This window comes from Oncorhynchus gorbuscha, linkage group LG06 (assembly GCF_021184085.1).
Source record: "Oncorhynchus gorbuscha isolate QuinsamMale2020 ecotype Even-year linkage group LG06, OgorEven_v1.0, whole genome shotgun sequence".
Classification (NCBI taxonomy): Eukaryota; Metazoa; Chordata; class Actinopteri; order Salmoniformes; family Salmonidae; genus Oncorhynchus; species Oncorhynchus gorbuscha.
Window position 1 is genome coordinate 10,951,062 of NC_060178.1, and position 17,606 is coordinate 10,968,667.

At 44.9% G+C, this 17,606-nt stretch overlaps 1 protein-coding gene across 1 annotated transcript; it reads left to right on the forward strand.

Moving 5' to 3' along the window:
* The first annotated feature begins 313 nt into the window (after window positions 1-313).
* On the forward strand, window positions 314-15,173 carry LOC124037388 (aggrecan core protein-like). The gene is given in 18 exon segments (XM_046352091.1): window positions 314-386; window positions 1,884-2,267; window positions 3,182-3,356; window positions 3,627-3,754; window positions 5,935-6,228; window positions 6,631-6,930; window positions 7,236-7,410; window positions 7,857-7,912; window positions 7,915-7,983; window positions 8,559-8,852; window positions 9,157-9,258; window positions 9,710-9,984; window positions 10,438-11,314; window positions 12,417-12,575; window positions 13,301-13,383; window positions 13,606-13,750; window positions 14,392-14,574; window positions 14,859-15,173. Coding segments are annotated over 18 exon segments (3,864 nt in total). The 3' UTR covers window positions 14,951-15,173.
* Window positions 15,174-17,606: the final 2,433 nt, after the last annotated feature.

The following is a 17,606-nucleotide window of genomic DNA, read 5'->3' on the forward strand; positions in this document are numbered from 1 at the left end:
TTGTCTTTTACATCAGCAGAGGTCACACAGTGCTTATGCAGAAACCCAGCAAAAAAAAGATTAAATAGCAAGCAATGCAGATGTAGAAGCACGGTGGCCAAGAAAAACAAAAATGTTTTCATTCATTTGCTTCATTAATTTATTGAAAATTTAATTTCAGTCAACCAATCAACCATTTCAGACAGCCAGTCAACCATTTCAGACAACCAGTCAACCATTTCAGACAACCAATCAACCTTTTCAGACAACCAATCAACCTTTTCATACAACCATTTGTTTTACTGACAGTTCTTTCTTCCATAACAGGTCAACCATGATCACCTTGCTCCTACTGTGTGTGTGTCTTCCCTTCATCACCTCAACTATATCATTTGAAGACCCCGGCGGTAGGTGCAATCTGACATCACTATTATTGATCCCTGATCGAACACAGATAGATGGGTGTAAGAAAGGTTTCGCACTCCCACTGCTTTCGTCCAATCAGATCCAATCCACATCCAGGAAGGAACCAATGGAAGGATGCCTTTGCATTCAAACAGGGGAAGGTTGCAGTTCTAGCTATTCAAGCGGAGCTCCTGTTATATACTGTATGTGTACTGGCCACCGCCGACGGCAAAAAGGTTTTTAGACTCTCTGGGATAGGGTTTGGAATAATGCAGGCAGATGACATGACTCTCCGGGATAGGGTTTGGAATAATGCAGGCAGATGACATGACTCTCCGGGATAGGGTTTGGAATAATGCAGGCAGATGACATGACTCTCCGGGATAGGGTTTGGAATAATGCAGGCAGATGACATGACTCTCTGGGATAGGGTTTGGAATAATGCAGGCAGATGACATGACTCTCTGGGATAGGGTTTGGAATAATGCAGGCAGATGACATGACTCTCTGGGATAGGGTTTGGAATAATGCAGGCAGATGACATGACTCTCTGGGATAGGGTTTGGAATAATGCAGGCAGATGACATAACTCTCTGGGATAGGGTTTGGAATAATTCAGGCAGATGACATGACTCTCTGGGATAGGGTTTGGAATAATGCAGGCAGATGACATGACTCTCTGGGATAGGGTTTGGAATAATGCAGGCAGATGACATGACTCTCTGGGATATGGTTTGGAATAATGCAGGCAGATGACATGACTCTCTGGGATAGGGTTTGGAATAATGCAGGCAGATGACATGACTCTACGGGATAGGGTTTGGAATAATGCAGACAGATGACATGACTCTCTGGGATAGGGTTTGGAATAATGCAGACAGATGATATGACTCTCCGGGATAGGGTTTGGAATAATGCAGGCAGATGACATGACTCTCCGGGATAGGGTTTGGAATAATGCAGGCAGATGACATGACTCTCCGGGATAGGGTTTGGAATAATGCAGGCAGATGACATGACTCTCTGGGATAGGGTTTGGAATAATGCAGGCAGATGACATGACTCTCTGGGATAGGGTTTGGAATAATGCAGGCAGATGACATGACTCTCTGGGATAGGGTTTGGAATAATGCAGGCAGATGACATGACTCTCTGGGATAGGGTTTGGAATAATGCAGGCAGATGACATGACTCTCTGGGATAGGGTTTGGAATAATGCAGGCAGATGGCATGACTCTCCGGGATAGGGTTTGGAATAATGCAGGCAGATGGCATGACTCTCCGAGATAGGGTTTGGAATAATGCAGGCAGATGGCATGACTCTACGTTACTGAAACAGAAACAGCCACTACGTCCACCATATTACTTCACTTCGTCAAACATCTTCCTGCGTGTGCTACTCATAAGCAGTGTGACAGTTAGAAAGTATCTTCCAGCCAAGTAGATGCAAATATGTTGTAAAAAATAAAATAAAAAGTGTCTCATACTCTCCTCCCCAGATCTCGACAGTAACCTGAGTGTCAGCATTCCCGTGGAGGTGCCGCTGCGCCCTCTGATGGGCACCAAGGTGGTTGTGCCCTGCTACTTCCAGGACAACATGGTCAACGACCCCGGCGCACCCACTGTCACCCCCCTGTCCCACCGCATCAAGTGGACCTACGTCACCAAGGGCAAGGCCACCCTCATACTGCTGGCGTCAGAGGGCAAAGTTCACGTGGAGACGGAGTACCTAGACCGGGTCACCATGGTCAACTACCCACTGGTGCCCACCGACGTCACCATGGAGATCACAGAACTGCATGCCAAGGACTCCGGCACTTATCGCTGTGAGGTCATGCACGGCATCGAGAATAACTATGACTGGGTGGACATCCAGGTTCAAGGTATGCACCTAAACCAAATATCAGGGTTATCGGGGTCAATTCTCTTTCGATTCAGTCCATTCTGGAAGTAAACAGATATTCAAATTCCATGGTTTGCTTAATTATTATTATTATTTATTTATTATATTATATGGGGAAGAGTATTGTATAATTAAGCAATAAGGCAAGAGGAGGTGTGATATATGGCTAAGGGCTTTTCCACGGCTGTCAGCCAATAAGCATTTAGGGCTCGAACCACCAAGTGTATAATGTGATATGAATGTGTGTGAAACTCCTCCACAGTGAGTACTGTAAATCAGTAGAAAAGGATTTTGACACGGTTGGGGTCAATTCCTTTTTGATTCAATCAATTCTATTTTATCTTTATTTAACCAGGCAAGTCAGTTAAGAACAGATTATTATTTTCAATGACAGCCTAGGAACAGTGGGTTAACTGCCTGTTCAGGGGCAGAAGGACAGATTTGTACCTTGTCAGCTCGGGGGTTTGAACTTGCAACCTTCCGGTTACTAGTCCAACGCTCTAACCACTAGGCTACCCTGCCGCCTCTACACTCTAACCACTAGGCTACCCTGCCGCCTCTACACTCTAACCACTAGGCTACCCTGCCGCCTCTACACTCTAACCACTAGGCTACCCTGCCGCCTCTACACTCTAACCACTAGGCTACCCTGCCGCCTCTACACTCTAACCACTAGGCTACCCTGCCGTAAACTGTTTCCAATTCCAAATCATTGAGAAAAATTTGAATTTGAATTTCAGTTTACTTCCAGAATTGATTGAATCCAAATGGAATTGATCCCAGCCGTGTCAAACATCCTCTTACTCATCCTGTTATACACAAAGCCAATCCTCTGAAATGGAATAATACTCAGTATAACATGACGGTGAGGGCGATGTGTTCTCTCTTCTCCAGGTATTGTGTTCCACTACCGAGCCATCTCGACGCGCTACACTCTGAACTTTGAGAGGGCCAAGGCTGCCTGTATCCAGAACAGTGCCACCATCGCCACCCCGGCACAACTACAGGCTGCCTTTGACGATGGCTTCCACCAATGTGACGCCGGGTGGCTCTCTGACCAAACAGTCAGGTCAATTGTGATGTACTAAATTGTGTAGTGTCGTTACTGTTTTAGGTAAACCATCTTCGATGTGTTGGCACCCAGTGTGGATATCCAGTACAGTAAAAATGAAGAAATTAGTACAGCCCTGAAGGGTTTTGTGGGGAATGTTATTCTAGAGCATGGGTTGGCATTGAGCAAAGACATGTTATAACCATTTGGGATTCAAAATAAACTAATTGACGGCCTGACGTGTATTCATTCTTTTCTTCCTTTGCCATCTCACGTGATCTACTCAAGGTACCCCATCCATGAGCCTCGTGAGGGTTGCTTTGGAGACAAGGATGAGTTCCCGGGAGTGCGAACCTATGGCTTGAGAGAGGTCAACGAGACCTATGACGTGTACTGCTTTGCACAGGAGATGTCAGGTACACTACACTGTAGCTGGTCATGGTCATTATACAAGCTGTTTTGTGGTGTACATAGATAAACATCACTGTTAAAGTAGAACAGACAGCATTTTAGCAACATGAGAACTTATTCAAATCTGTTCCTATATACCCCGAGGAAGATTATGACACTTAAAAGAATCTAACAAGCAAGCACTTAGATAGTCATTTTTCATACTTTCATAGAATGCTTGCCAATGACATAGAGTAAGGCATTTGTGAAAATTCTATCGCAATATAGAGTGGGAAAGCTGCCGTCCGTTTGGACAAATAATAGACACTGCAGTAAATAAAACCTAATAAAAACGTCTGTCTTGTCCAGGACCAGTGTCTACGCAGACTGGTGCGCCATAGCCAATCAGAGCTAGTAGGCCTATATGCAAATGTGCTATTATTTATTTATTATTTATTTACCTTTATTTAACCAGGTAGGCAAGTTGAGAACAAGTTCTCATTTACAATTGCAACCTGGCCAAGATAAAGCAAAGCAGTTCAACAGATACAACGACACAGAGTTACACATGGAGTAAAACAAACATACAGTCAATAATACAATATAAACAAGTCTATATACAATGTGAGCAAATGAGGTGAGAAGGGAGGTAAAGGCAAAAAAGGCCATGGTGGCAAAGTAAATACAATATAGCAAGTAAAACACTGGAATGGTAGTTTTGCAATGGAAGAATGTGCAAAGTAGAAATAAAAATAATGGGGTGCAAAGGAGCTAAATTAATTAATTAATTAATTAAATACAGTTGGGAAAGAGGTAGTTGTTTGGGCTAAATTATAGGTGGGCTATGTACAGGTATTATTAAAGGCATACATGTTTCTCTGTTACAGATTTTATTTTATTTGATCAATTATGAATTAATTGTCACGCTTTAAAAACCGAATCTAGACTGCAACATTTTAGCAGCCTAGCTAGAACTGTGGCATGTGTCTGTAAACTTTCCCTCCACTGTGCGCTGAAAACGGGACACATGAAGGCAGCGCAATTGAAGTTGAATTCACTGATGCAAGCGCATCAGACTGTCCTTTCATAAAGTGGATGACCAAGTGTTGACTCATTTAGACTCCTTTGTGTGTCCTTGCTTGACACATAGCCTATTAGCCATGTTATGACTAGCCTATTATTACGTAAGCTAGCCTATTAGCCATGTTATTACTAGCCTATTATTACGTAAGCTAGCCTATTAGCCACGTTATGACTAGCCTATTATTACGTAAGCTAGCCTATTAGCCACGTTATTACTAGCCTATTATTACATAAGCTTGCCTATTAGCCATGTTATGACTACCCTATTATTACGTAAGCTAGCCAATTAGCCACGTTATTATTAGCCTATTATTACAAAAGCCTATTAGCCAAGTTATGACAGACTTGTGATCATTGCCCTTGCTAGTTCGATTGTATTGACATTCCCAGCCTTAGTTAAAGAGTTATATTGAGTCATTGAAACTGAAACTGTGCATCCCGAATGGGTTGTGGCAGCAAACAATGTTCCAGGCCAGCTGTGATTTACAACCTGATAGCACCTCCACCTTCCGGAGACACCTGAAACCCCACCTCTTTAAGGAATACCTAGGATAGGATAAAGTAATCCTTCTCACCCCCCTTAAAAGATTTAGATGCACTATTGTAAAGTGGCTGTTCCACTGGATGTCATAAGGTGAATGCACCAATTTGTAAGTCGCTCTGGATAAGAGCGTCTGCTAAATGACTTAAATGTAATGTAAAAATGTAATTGAATGTTAATTTCTCTACCATAAGCCGCCTACAAAGTCATTTTAGAGAATTGGGCAGTCAGTGGATGACTCTGCAGTTAAATGGGGATGAATTTTGCTTCTGCTCAGTGTCAAGAGAGTTCCTTCAGCTTTGAAGAACAGAGTACATAGTCTACTCTCCTCAATTCGTTATCTGTTTCTGAAATGATTTTAATTGACATGTTATTCCTTTAGCATATTCTCTTATCCAGAGAGATTTACAGGAGCAATTAGGATTAAGTGCCTTGCTCAAGTGCACATTGACCGATTTGAACCTCTTCCCCTAAAAACAAGTATTTTTACTGGCATTAGTTACTGCAAGGACAATTGTTGCACTTTCATATCTATCTGTTTGACCGCCTGAGTCTGTGTTTCTCACTCTTTGCCTTCCCCAGGCAGAGTGTTCTACTCCATGTCCGTGGAGAAGTTCACCTTCTACCAGGCAATGGACCAGTGTGCCAAACTAGGGGCCAAGCTGGCCACCACAGGGCAGCTGTACCTGGCCTGGAAGTCTGGCATGGACGTGTGTAACGCGGGCTGGCTGGCAGACGGAAGCGTCCGCTACCCCATCAACATTGTCAGGCCCCAGTGTGGTGGAGGACTACTGGGAGTGAGGACCGTGTACCTGTTCCCTAACCAGACAGGCTACCCCTACCCGGACTCCCACTATGATGCTATCTGCTACCAAGGTAACCCAGCAACCAGATTATATCTGAAGACTGCATATCAAATCAAATCAAATGTATTCATATAGCCCTTCTTACATCAGCTGATATCTCAAAGTGCTGTACAGAAACCCAGCCTAAAACCACAAACAGCAAGCAATGCAGGTGTAGAAGCACCTATCCCACAATGCACCACTGTTGCTGTCGATCTCTTCAAGCTTGAACTACTGTACTTGGTCAAGGCACCAAAAATAGTTTAAAAAAGAGGTCACAAGTATATTGTTATAGTGTTAGAAAAGGAATCACTTCCTTATACAGCAAAAAGGCCCTGTAGATTACATGTGTTGTGTTAAAAAAACAGAGTGATTTCCAGTATGACAGAGTGTGGCTTTAACTTTACCTGCTGCCAATGATCTAATTCCTTAGAGGACGAGGGTGCAGTCAAGACCACCCCGTTCCCAGAGGTGGCCACCATCACAGCCAGTCCTATGGTCTATCCAGGGCTAACCACCGCCCCTGAAACTGAGGCAAGGGGGGAGGTGCTGACCCAAGCCCCCCTGGACACCATCACCATGGCACCGACCTTACCCGTCCCACCCAGTGTGACTGACACGGTTACGAAGGTTACCCCGGTCGTTGGGGAAGAGATCATTAGCAGGGTGACAGCTAATCCTGATGTGGGCTTCGAGTTCCCTCATGACAATGACACTGCCATGGCTCCTACAGGTTAGTGTATTGTGCCCCCCAGGTGCACGTTTTGGCTTATCCAGATCAATTTATAAGTACCATTACAATTAATTGCCTTGCTCAAGGGCACCTAGTCAGCTCTGGGGTTCAAACCAGAAACCTTGTGGTTATTGGCCTAACACTATTAACCACTAGGCTACCTGCCAGCAGTAGTTGCCATTTTCATTTTCCAGTGTAATAACTTCAAATTCTGTCTTTGGTTCGGTCTGTCTCTTCCCTGCCTTCTCTGCCCCTCCTTCTCTCCTTACTCCTCCCTCCCTCCCTCCTTCTGTCCCTCTCTATAGGTGTGGTGTTTCACTACCGTGCTGACTCCAGTCGCTATGCCATGTCCTTCGTGGAAGCCCAGATGGCTTGTCAGAGTGTGGGTGCGGTCATCGCCAGCTCCCAGCAGCTACAGGCAGCCTACGAGGCAGGGCTCCACCACTGTGATGCAGGCTGGCTCAGGGACCAGACTGTCAGGTGAGATAGATAGTGTGAATCTCAGTAGTCAAAAGGTGGCCCTCTCAGTAGGGTTACAAAATTCTGCAAACTTTATTCACGGTCCTGGATTTTTCAAAAATCCCTGTTGGAGGATTCCTTGGAGATTCCTTGGAGGATTCCTTGGAGGATTCCTTGGATAATTCCTTGGAGGATTCCTTGGAGGATTCCTTGGAGGATTCCTTGGAGGATTCCTTGGAAGATTCCGTGGAGAATTCCTTTGAGAATTCATTGGAGGATTCCTTGGAGAATTCCTGCATATTCCCTTATGATTCCAGAAATCTTCTGACTGGGATATCTGAGAAATGTTGGAACTTTGGGAACACTTCCTGAATGATTAAACTCTACTTCTAAGACTGCTTTTATTAAAGAGGACAGAAGTATGACTGTTTTCTAACCACACATTTACCACCAACCCTGACCTTCAGGTACCCCATCCTGTCTCCCAGAGATAAGTGTTCAGGCAACCTGGAGAATGTCCCAGGGTGAGGTCCTATGGCCTGAGACCTGCTACTGAGCAATATGACGTCTACTGCTATGTGGACCGCCTCAAGGGTGAGAGACATGGCCCATGGACCCTATTCTTCTGCTGATTCTTCTTCTTCTGCTTATTCTTCATCATCATCTTCTTCATCTACAGACCTTAGCTTCAGATGTAGTGATTTTTTTATTCTTCTTCTTCTACAGACCTTAGCTTAAGATGTAGAGTGACTTCTTCTTCTACAAACTTTAGCTTCAGATGTAAAGTGACTTCTTCTTCTACAAACCTTAGCTTCAGATGTAAAGTGACTTCTTCTTCTAGACCTTAGCTTCAGATGTAGTGATTTCTTCTTATTCTTCTACAGACCTTAGCTTCAGATGTAAAGTGACTTCTTCTTCTACAGACCTTAGCTTCAGATGTAAAGTGACTTCTACTTCTTCTTCTTCTACAGATCTTAGCTTCATATGTAAACTGACTTCTTCTTCTATAGACCTTAGCTTCAGATGTAAAGTGACTTATTCTTCTTCTACAAACCTTAGCTTCAGATGTAAATGATTTTGTCTTCTTCTACAGACCATAGCAGAAGATGTAAAGTGAACCATCACTCCTGAGTAAAACAACCTGCTATCTCTTCTCCCTCACTTTCCAGGGGAGCTGTTCTATTCCAGTGACTATGACAGCTTCTCCTATGAGGAGGCCGTAGCCCACTGCCAGAAGCTCAACACCACGCTAGCCACCACAGGGCAGCTCTATGCCGCCTGGAGACAGGGCTTCGACAAGTGCCGTCCAGGCTGGCTGCAGGATCGCAGCGTCCGCTACCCCATCCATGTCCCAAGGCCCCACTGTGGAGGCGGCAAGGCCGGGGTACACACCATCTACGCCTTCCCCAACCAGACAGAAAACCCAGACCAGCACTCCAGATACGATGCATACTGCTTCAGAGGTATGAGTTTTGGATCTGCTCAGAGTCATGGAGAGAGTTGCCAAACCCACCAAAGGTTGTGATAATTACAATCTGTGACAATTAGAGGAATTCTTACCAGATTGTGTAATTTACTTAGAACTCTTGTTACCAAAATGGTTCCTGTTAAATCTCAACTGATTAAGCATACATTTATATAAGGCTCTGTGTTAATAAATTGAGAAATAATATAGACAACCATTGAGCCATAAGCTTTAAAAATGACAAATACAGCCACTGTTAAAAGTGTGAAAATGATATTGTGTTGGTTTTCTTTGTTTTGTAGCGGAACGTGTGATTATTCACACTGAAACCAGACTCAACGTTACTCTAGTTGTCAAGGAGGAAATGATCAACATGACAACCAGAACAGACAGCCTGATGCCTGGTAATATATATTTTTATTACGAGGTCAACAGTGTTTCTATATCCCCACTAGTATTTCCTGTACATGTATCCTGCCGACTACACTAAATGTAAAAGTTTTGGTAGCCTAGGCAGCCAAAAGGTTACTGGCCCAACGACTCCCCGATTCGAATCCCGACCTGACAAGGTAAAAAATCTGTCGTTCTGCCCCTGAGCAAGGCAGTTAACCCACTGTTCCTCGGGCGCCGAAGACGTGGACGTCGATTAAGGTAGCCCCCGCACCTCTCTGGAATCAGAGGTGCGGTTGAGTTAAATGCGGACGACACATTTCAGTTGAAGGCCATTCCGTTGTACAACTGACTAGGTATCCCTCCTCTCAGTTTCCTTTTGCCTCTATTTCAATCAGAATGCACAAGCTGTATTGTAGTCAGTGTGATACTATTACATGTTCTTCTTCCTCTGTGGTTTCTCAGTGAGCCCCGTCAAGCCACCTGTCTCTGTGGATGTGTCTGGTTCAGCCTCAGCTGATCATTCTGCCAGTGGTAGTGGCAGTGGAACGCCTGGCCATAGTGGATACACATCTGGTAGGGCAAGCGGCGAGGGCTCAGGGTCTGGCTTCCAAGTCACCTTCGAGGGCAATGGACCTGTCTTGTCCGGCTCTGGCTCTGGAGATCCTCAGGAGGCGGGTGAGGGGAGCACCACTGTCACCTACCTCCCAAAAGTCGGGTCTGGGGATAGTGGGTCCGGGGTGGGAGAGTTCAGCGGGTCTGGGGATAGTGGGTCCGGGATGGGAGAGTTCAGCGGGTCTGGGGATAGTGGGTCCGGGGTGGGAGAGTTCAGCGGGTCTGGGGATAGTGGGTCCGGGGTGGGAGAGTTCAGCGGGTCTGGGGATAGTGGATCCGGGGTGGGAGAGTTCAGTGAGTCTGGGGATAGTGGATCTGGAGTGGGAGACTTCAGCGGGTCTGGGGATAGTGGATCCGGGGTGGGAGAGTTCAGCGGGTCTGGGGATAGTGGATCCGGGGTGGGAGAGTTCAGCGGGTCTGGGGATAATGGATCCGGGGTGGAGGTGGGAGAGTTCAGCGGGTCTGGGGATAGTGGATCCGGGTTGGGAGAGTTCAGCGGGTCTGGGGATAATGGATCCGGGGTGGGAGAGTTCAGCGGGTCTGGGGATAGTGGGTCTGGAGTGGGAGAGTTCAGCGAGTCTGGGGATAGTGGATCTGGGGTGGGGGTGGGAGAGTTCAGCGGTGGGATACCGTCCAGTGTCCTTCCCCACTCGGGTAGTGGCAGCGGAGTATCTGCGGACCTGAGTGGTAGCGGGGACTCTGTCACCATCATTGTGGACGGAGAGATGGTGGACATCTCCAAACGGCAGCCTACCGGACAGGAGCTTGGAAAAGGAAGTGTGGACATCAGTGGCTCCGGAGGAATGTCTGGATCGTATAGCCTCTTCAGCGGGGATGTTACCAGCACCTCTGGTTCCGGAAGTCCTGACATATCTTTCACGCATTCAGGTCTCATCGACCTGACCGGTCAGCCCTCGGGAGAGCAGGAAGTCTCCGGCTACCAGACCTTCTCTTCTGGGTTTCCAAGCGGTTTCCCCTCCGGTTTTCACAGTGGCTCTGGATTCCCATCCAGCAGGGACAAATCCCATTCAGGCCACGAGGTCATCTTCCTGACAGATGACGTGATGATGGAGGTGACGGCACGTCAAGGGGAGCAGCGTCCGGAGCAGGGACGGGGTTACGTAGAGGTCAGTGGAGACAGCAGTAGCCAACATGAAGGGAGCACCTCGGCCAGTGGGCTCTCCCTGGGGGAGTCACCATTTGCAGAGGGCCTGTCTGTGGTGCTGCTGCCTGGTTCAACCATGAGTTACCCAGAGAATATTGGCAGTCTTGGCAACATAGACAGAGGGGATGAGCTGGATGTTTTGGAGGAAGGCCAAGAGCAGAAAGGGCAGGGAGGTTCCACGGAGACAATCTATGTCACGGCACCATCGGCAGTCTTCCCTAGCATGACGACAGCATCCGCCGTCTCGATGGTGACCCCTGCTGTGGTGGAGGAGCCTGCTGTAGTGTACGGTATGTTGCTTAAAGGGATAGTACAGCAATATTTTATCACTTGGTCATATCTTACTTTAGAAGTGTTCTATAGGTCAGTAGTTACAGCATGAATACTAAACAAAAATATAAACGCGACATGCAACAATTACAAACTCTTTACTGAGTTACAGTTCATATAAGGAAAGAAGTCAACTGAAATAAATTAATTAGGCCCTAATCTATGGATTTCACATGACTGGGCAGGGGTGCAGCCATAGCTGGGCCTGGGAGGGCATAGGCCCACCAAATTGGGAGCCAGGCCAAGCCAATCAGAAGCCGGATGTGGAGGACCTGAGCTGGAGTGGTGACACATGGTCTGCGGTTGTGAGGACGGTTGCACATACTGCCAAATTCTCTAAAACATGTTGGAGGCAGTTTATGGTAGGGAAATGAACATTAAATTATCTGGCAATAGCTCTGGTCGACATTCCTGCAGTCAGCATGCCAACTGCATGCTTCCTCAAATCTTGTGACATCTGTGACATTGTGTTGTGTGACAAAACTGCACATTTTTAGAGTTGCCTTTTATTGTCCCCAACACAAGGTGCACCTGTGTAATGATCATGCTGTTTAATCAGCGTCTTGATATGCCACACCTGTCAGGTGGATGGATTATCATGGCAACGGAGAAATGCTCACTAACAGGGATATAAACACATTTCTGCACAAAATGTCAGTTCATGATACATGTTGTGTTTATATTTTTGTTCAGGATACCTGAAATGGCACAGTCCTAATGTATATAATAGGTCATGTAGTCTACATATTCTACCACAAGTTATTACTGTGATACTACTTTTTTCGTTACTTGTTCTATTTTTGATTTGACATTTCTTTATTATTGGGATATATTCTGCACTGTTGAGGAGAGCTTGCAGGTAGGCATTTCACTGTACTATTTATACCTGCTGTATCCTGTGTATGTGACAAATCAACTTTGATTTGATTCTCCCAGTAGGCTCCACTCCGTCTCAGTAAACTCCTTTAATAAGAAGGCAGGGAGAGTGGCTGGCTGCTGAGACACATCTAAGTTTCTAAAGTAAACTTGTTAATGTGTCGATCTGTCTGTCCGTGTGTGCAGCGGTGCAGGGCTGCGTCGAGGGCTGGGTGGAATTCATGGGGAGCTGCTACCTGCACTTTGCTGAGAGAGACACCTGGCCTGACGCTGAGCAGCGCTGCCAAGAGCTTAACGCCCACCTGGTCAGCATCACCTCCCAACAGGAGCAGGAGTTTGTCAACTGTGAGTAAAGAGATAGGATGTGTGTGGGGTGGAAGGGGGGGGATTACTGTTGAGAGTTAGAATAGTAGAATACAACAATGTCAAAATGTGTTTAGGCATCAGCAGATTTCCCTCCTATGCCAGTCACTCAATTAGCCATGTCGGCTAACATTTTAACATTAGTAAGTTAGTCCTGACCTCCAGGAGCCCTGACCTCCAGGAGCCCTGACCTCCAGGGGGCCCCCCATTGATTTTGTTAGTCACTCTCACTCAGATATCATACTAACATGGCATAAGTCATGGCAAAATGTGTAGAATTACAGAAAGTCATGGCAAAATGTGTAGAATTGCATGAAGTTAGTTATACAATTGCGAAATGTTCTCTCCACAAAATGTGTAGAATTGGAGAAAAGGGTCTTCAAAACTGCAACATTTTCTCTACGCTCATGCATGGCAAAATGTGTAGAATTGCCGGAAATTTACGTAAAAACGTCAAAACTTTCCGCCATCGAGAGGGGCCACTAAAAATGTTTGCCTGCCAATCTCGCTTTAGGGCCCCCAAAAGGCTGGGGCTGGTCCTGTGTGTGTGTGTGTGTGTGTGTGTGTGTGTGTGTGTGTGTGTGTGTGTGTGTGTGTGTGTGTGTGTGTGTGTGTGTGTGTATGTGTGTGTGTTTCAGTTATTTTAAGCACAGACATTAACATATCTGATACATACATGACAGTTCACTGCTCTCTTCTCCATCTAGCTAACGCTCAGGACTATCAGTGGATTGGACTCAATGACAAGGACGTGCAGAATGAGTTCCGCTGGACAGATGGCAGTCCATTGGTAAGTTGTTTCTTAATCCAGTTCAGGTATCTCCCTACTCTGATCTCCGACTTTACTTTGATTTGATTTTGTGTGCATTGCAATGGGAAATGCTCTCTGCAAATGACATAGAAGAACAAGAAGAAGAAGAAGAAGAAGCATTTTAATTAGCATTTGACTTGTTCATTCCATTTGATCCTACTTTCTAATTAAACAGTCCTATTTTGATGTGTTCCCATGCAGGAATTTGAGAACTGGAGGCCCAACCAGCCGGATAACTACTTTAACTCTTGGGAGGACTGTGTGGTGATGATCTGGCGCGAGAACGGCCAGTGGAACTACGTGCCCTGCAACTACCACCTGCCCTTCACCTGCAAGAGTGGACCTGGTAGGAGCAGGGATTTGGGGTTGAGGTTCAGAGGGCACAGCACATTCTTTGAGTCAGCTGTCAGTCACTGAGCCAACAGGACAGAGGAATAGCACTACGCTTTTTGAAATGTAGGGACGTCCGCAGGTGCTCGTCATCACTATGCACCAATCAGGGTTAATCAAGTGTTAAATGAAGTGTTATAGCTGCAATACAACCAAATCCATATAGAAATGTGAGTTATAGATCTGTCATTCTCGTTGAAAGCAAGTCTAAGAAGCAGTAGATCTGTTCTATGTGCTATATTTCTATGCTTCTCGTTAACAAAAAAATCTATGCTTCTTTTGGTTTTGTAAACCAGCTTCAAACTGTTGGAAATACAATATTTTTGTTGGTTACTGAGGTTTGGATGGTACAGTGATTCTCTACACTGTCCATTGCTTGTTTTGTCATATAAACTGTAATTAAGAGAACCATTAAAAAAATTGCAACCAGGAAATGGCGGAGCACTTTCTGCATATTGCACCTTTCAACGTGTTAAAAGTGTGTGTTAAACCTAATTGGTACCCCCCAAGAACCTTATTGTTGGCCCACTCACTATTTGTAGGAAACACATGATGATGATCTTGGCAAATTATTCTGGTTTCCCCTTCTCTTCCCAGTCATGTGCCACTCGCCCCCAGAGGTGGCCAACGGCATGCCGATGGGCAGCAGAAGAGACCGTTACCCTGTCAACTCTATAGTCCGCTACCAGTGTGACGCAGGCTTCACACAGCGCCACCCGCCTGTTGTACGTTGCCGTCCCGACGGGCGGTGGGAGGAGCCCCAGGTGGAGTGTATAGAACGTGAGTCTGACCTGCTCCTTGTTAAGTGTCTCGTCCATAAGCATGCAGATGACATCACACATACGGAGTAACAACACAGGAGACTCGACACGCGTGACAAATATAGACATCATAAGAAATAAACATCTCTAGGGAAACAAGTCAATAACATTACAGTCAAGATGGCGAGTTGTGAGAAACTATCAATACCCCAAAGCACTATGGAATTTCCTTATTCATTTTATTTTATGGTTATTCAGCAACATGTTCATGATGTCATCAAAATGCGCCTCTCTCTCCCTCAGCCGGTGCCACACCCAGCAACAAGCTACACAAGAGGTCCATCAGAAGACGGTCTAAAGCAGCCAACAGTTGGACATGGAGGAAGCTTCTCTAAGCAGGACTGAAGAGACACACCAAAAGAGAACCAAATGGAGCACTCTTGCATATAAACGTTGTTACTCAACATTCACACCAGGGATGGAAATGGACCCCAATGGATCCCAAAAAGTTACCCCAAAAATCCTTGAAATCACCTAAAGCTATTTTTTTTTACATGTCAAAATGATTTCATTCCCCAATTTCCACCCCTGATTCCCGCCATATGTGTGTATACATATATAGTACCAGTCAAAAGTTTGGACACACCTACTCATTCAAGGGTTTTCTTTATTTGTACTATTTTCTACATTGTAGAATAATAGTGAAGACATCAAAGCACAAGGAATCATGAAGTAACCAAAAAATGTCAAACAAATGAAAATATATTTTATACTCTTCAATTAGCCACCATTTGCCTTGATGACATCTCTGCACACTCTTAACCAGCTTCATGAGGAATGCTTTTCCAACAGTCTTGAAGGAGTTCATATGCTGAGCACCTGTTGGCTGTTTTTCCTTCCCTCTGTTGGAGCTCAACTGGGTTGAGGTCGGGTGATTGTGGAGGTCAGGTCATTTGATGCAGCACTCCGTCACGCTCCTTGGTCAAGTAGCCCTTTCACCGCCTGGAGATGTGTTTTGGGTCACTGTCCTGTTGAAAAACAAATGATAGTCCCACTAAGCGCAAACCAGATGGGATGACGTATCTCTGCAGAATGCTGTGGTAGCCATGCTGGTTAAGTGTGCCTTGAATTCTAAATAAATCACTGACAGTGTCACCAGCAAAGCACCCCCACACCATAACACCCCCACACCATAACACCCCCACACCATAACACCCCCACACCATAACACCCCCACACCATAACACCTCCACACCAGAGATCATCCGTTCACCTACTCTGAGTCTCACAAAGACACGGCGATTGGAACCAAAAATCGCAAATTTGGACTCAGACCAAAGGACAGATTTCCACCGGTCTAATGTCCATCATGTTTCCTTTAGTAGTGGTTTCTTTGCAGCAATACAACCATGACGGCCTGATTCCCACGTCTCCTCTGAACAGTTGATGTTGAGATGTGTCTGTTACTTGAACTCTGTGAAGCATTTATTTGGGCTGCAATTTCTGAGGCTGGTAACTATAATGAACTTATCCTCTGCAGCAGAGGTAACTCTGGGTCTTCCTTTCCTATGGCGGTCCTCATGAGAGTCAGTTTCATCATAGCACTTGATGATTTTTGCGACTGCACTTGAAGAAACTTTCAACTTTCTTGAAATGTTCTGTATTGACTGACCTCCATGTCTTACAGTAATGATGGACTGTCGTTTCTCTTTGCTTATTTGAGCTGTTCTTGCCATAATATGGACTTGGTCTTTTACCAAATAAGCTATCTTCTGTACACCCCCCCCCCCTACCTTGTCACAACACAACTGATTGGCTCAAACCCATTAAGGAAAGAAATTCCACAAATTAACTTTTAACAAGGCACACCTGTTAATTGAAATGCATTCCAGGTGACTACCTCATGAAGCTGGTTGAGACAATGCCAAGAGTGTGCAAAGCTGTCATCAATGCATGGCTACTTTGAAGAATCTAAAATATCAAATATATTTTGATTTATTTAACACTTTTTTGTAACTACATGATTCCATGTGTTATTTCATAGGTTTGATGTCTTCACTATTATTCTACAATGTAGAATATAGTCAAAATAAAGAAAAACCCTTGAATGAGTAGGTGTTCTAAAACCTTTGACCCGTAGTGTATATATAAACACCAAAGCGCATTCGACATGATTTTTTAGTCCGACTGACAATGTTGATCTCGGAGTGTCACTCTGTGCCTTGGGAAGACCAGGTCTAATTGAGGGGAGACATTGGGCAGAGCAAAGTGTTTGGGATATCTCGGAGTGTCACTCTGTGCCTTGGGAAGACCAGGTCTAATTGAGGGGAGACATTGGGCAGAGCAAAGTGTTTGGGATATCTCGGAGTGTCACTCTGTGCCTTGGGAAGACCAGGTCTAATTGAGGGGAGACATTGGGCAGAGCAAAGTGTTTGGGATATCTCGGAGTGTCACTCTGTGCCTTGGGAAGACCAGGTCTAATTGAGGGGAGAGCAAAGTGTTTGGGATTGCAGCTGGATACTCTGAAGTCAAGCACATTGTTAAATATAGTTTTTATGATAATTAGTGTATTTTTTCTGTTGTTTTTAATGTTTGTTAATTAGTTTTGTTTTTGCTAGTGTTGTATCCTATGACCAAATAGGGAACAACTCCTGTATGTAAAGAGGAGCAATGTTTGTCTGTTTCTGAATTGTCCAACAGAGTTTCTCCAGCTCTATACCATAATGGCACAGTATTGTGCTGTCGTCATGGATATTTCCCCCCCAAAGAATTCAAAACATGGAGATAGATAGAGGGCTCACTAAGCTCAATTGTCCTACTTGAGTAAAAGTAAAGATACCGTCATAAAAAAATGACTCAACTAAAAGTGAAAGTCACCCAGTAAAATAATACTCGAGTAAAAGTCTAAAAATATTTGGTTTTAAATATACTTAAGCATCAAAATAAATGCAATTGCTAAAATATACTTAAGTAACAAACGTAAAAGTATAAATACTTTCAAATTTCTTATATTATGCAAACCAGATGGCACAATTTGTGTTTTTTATTTTA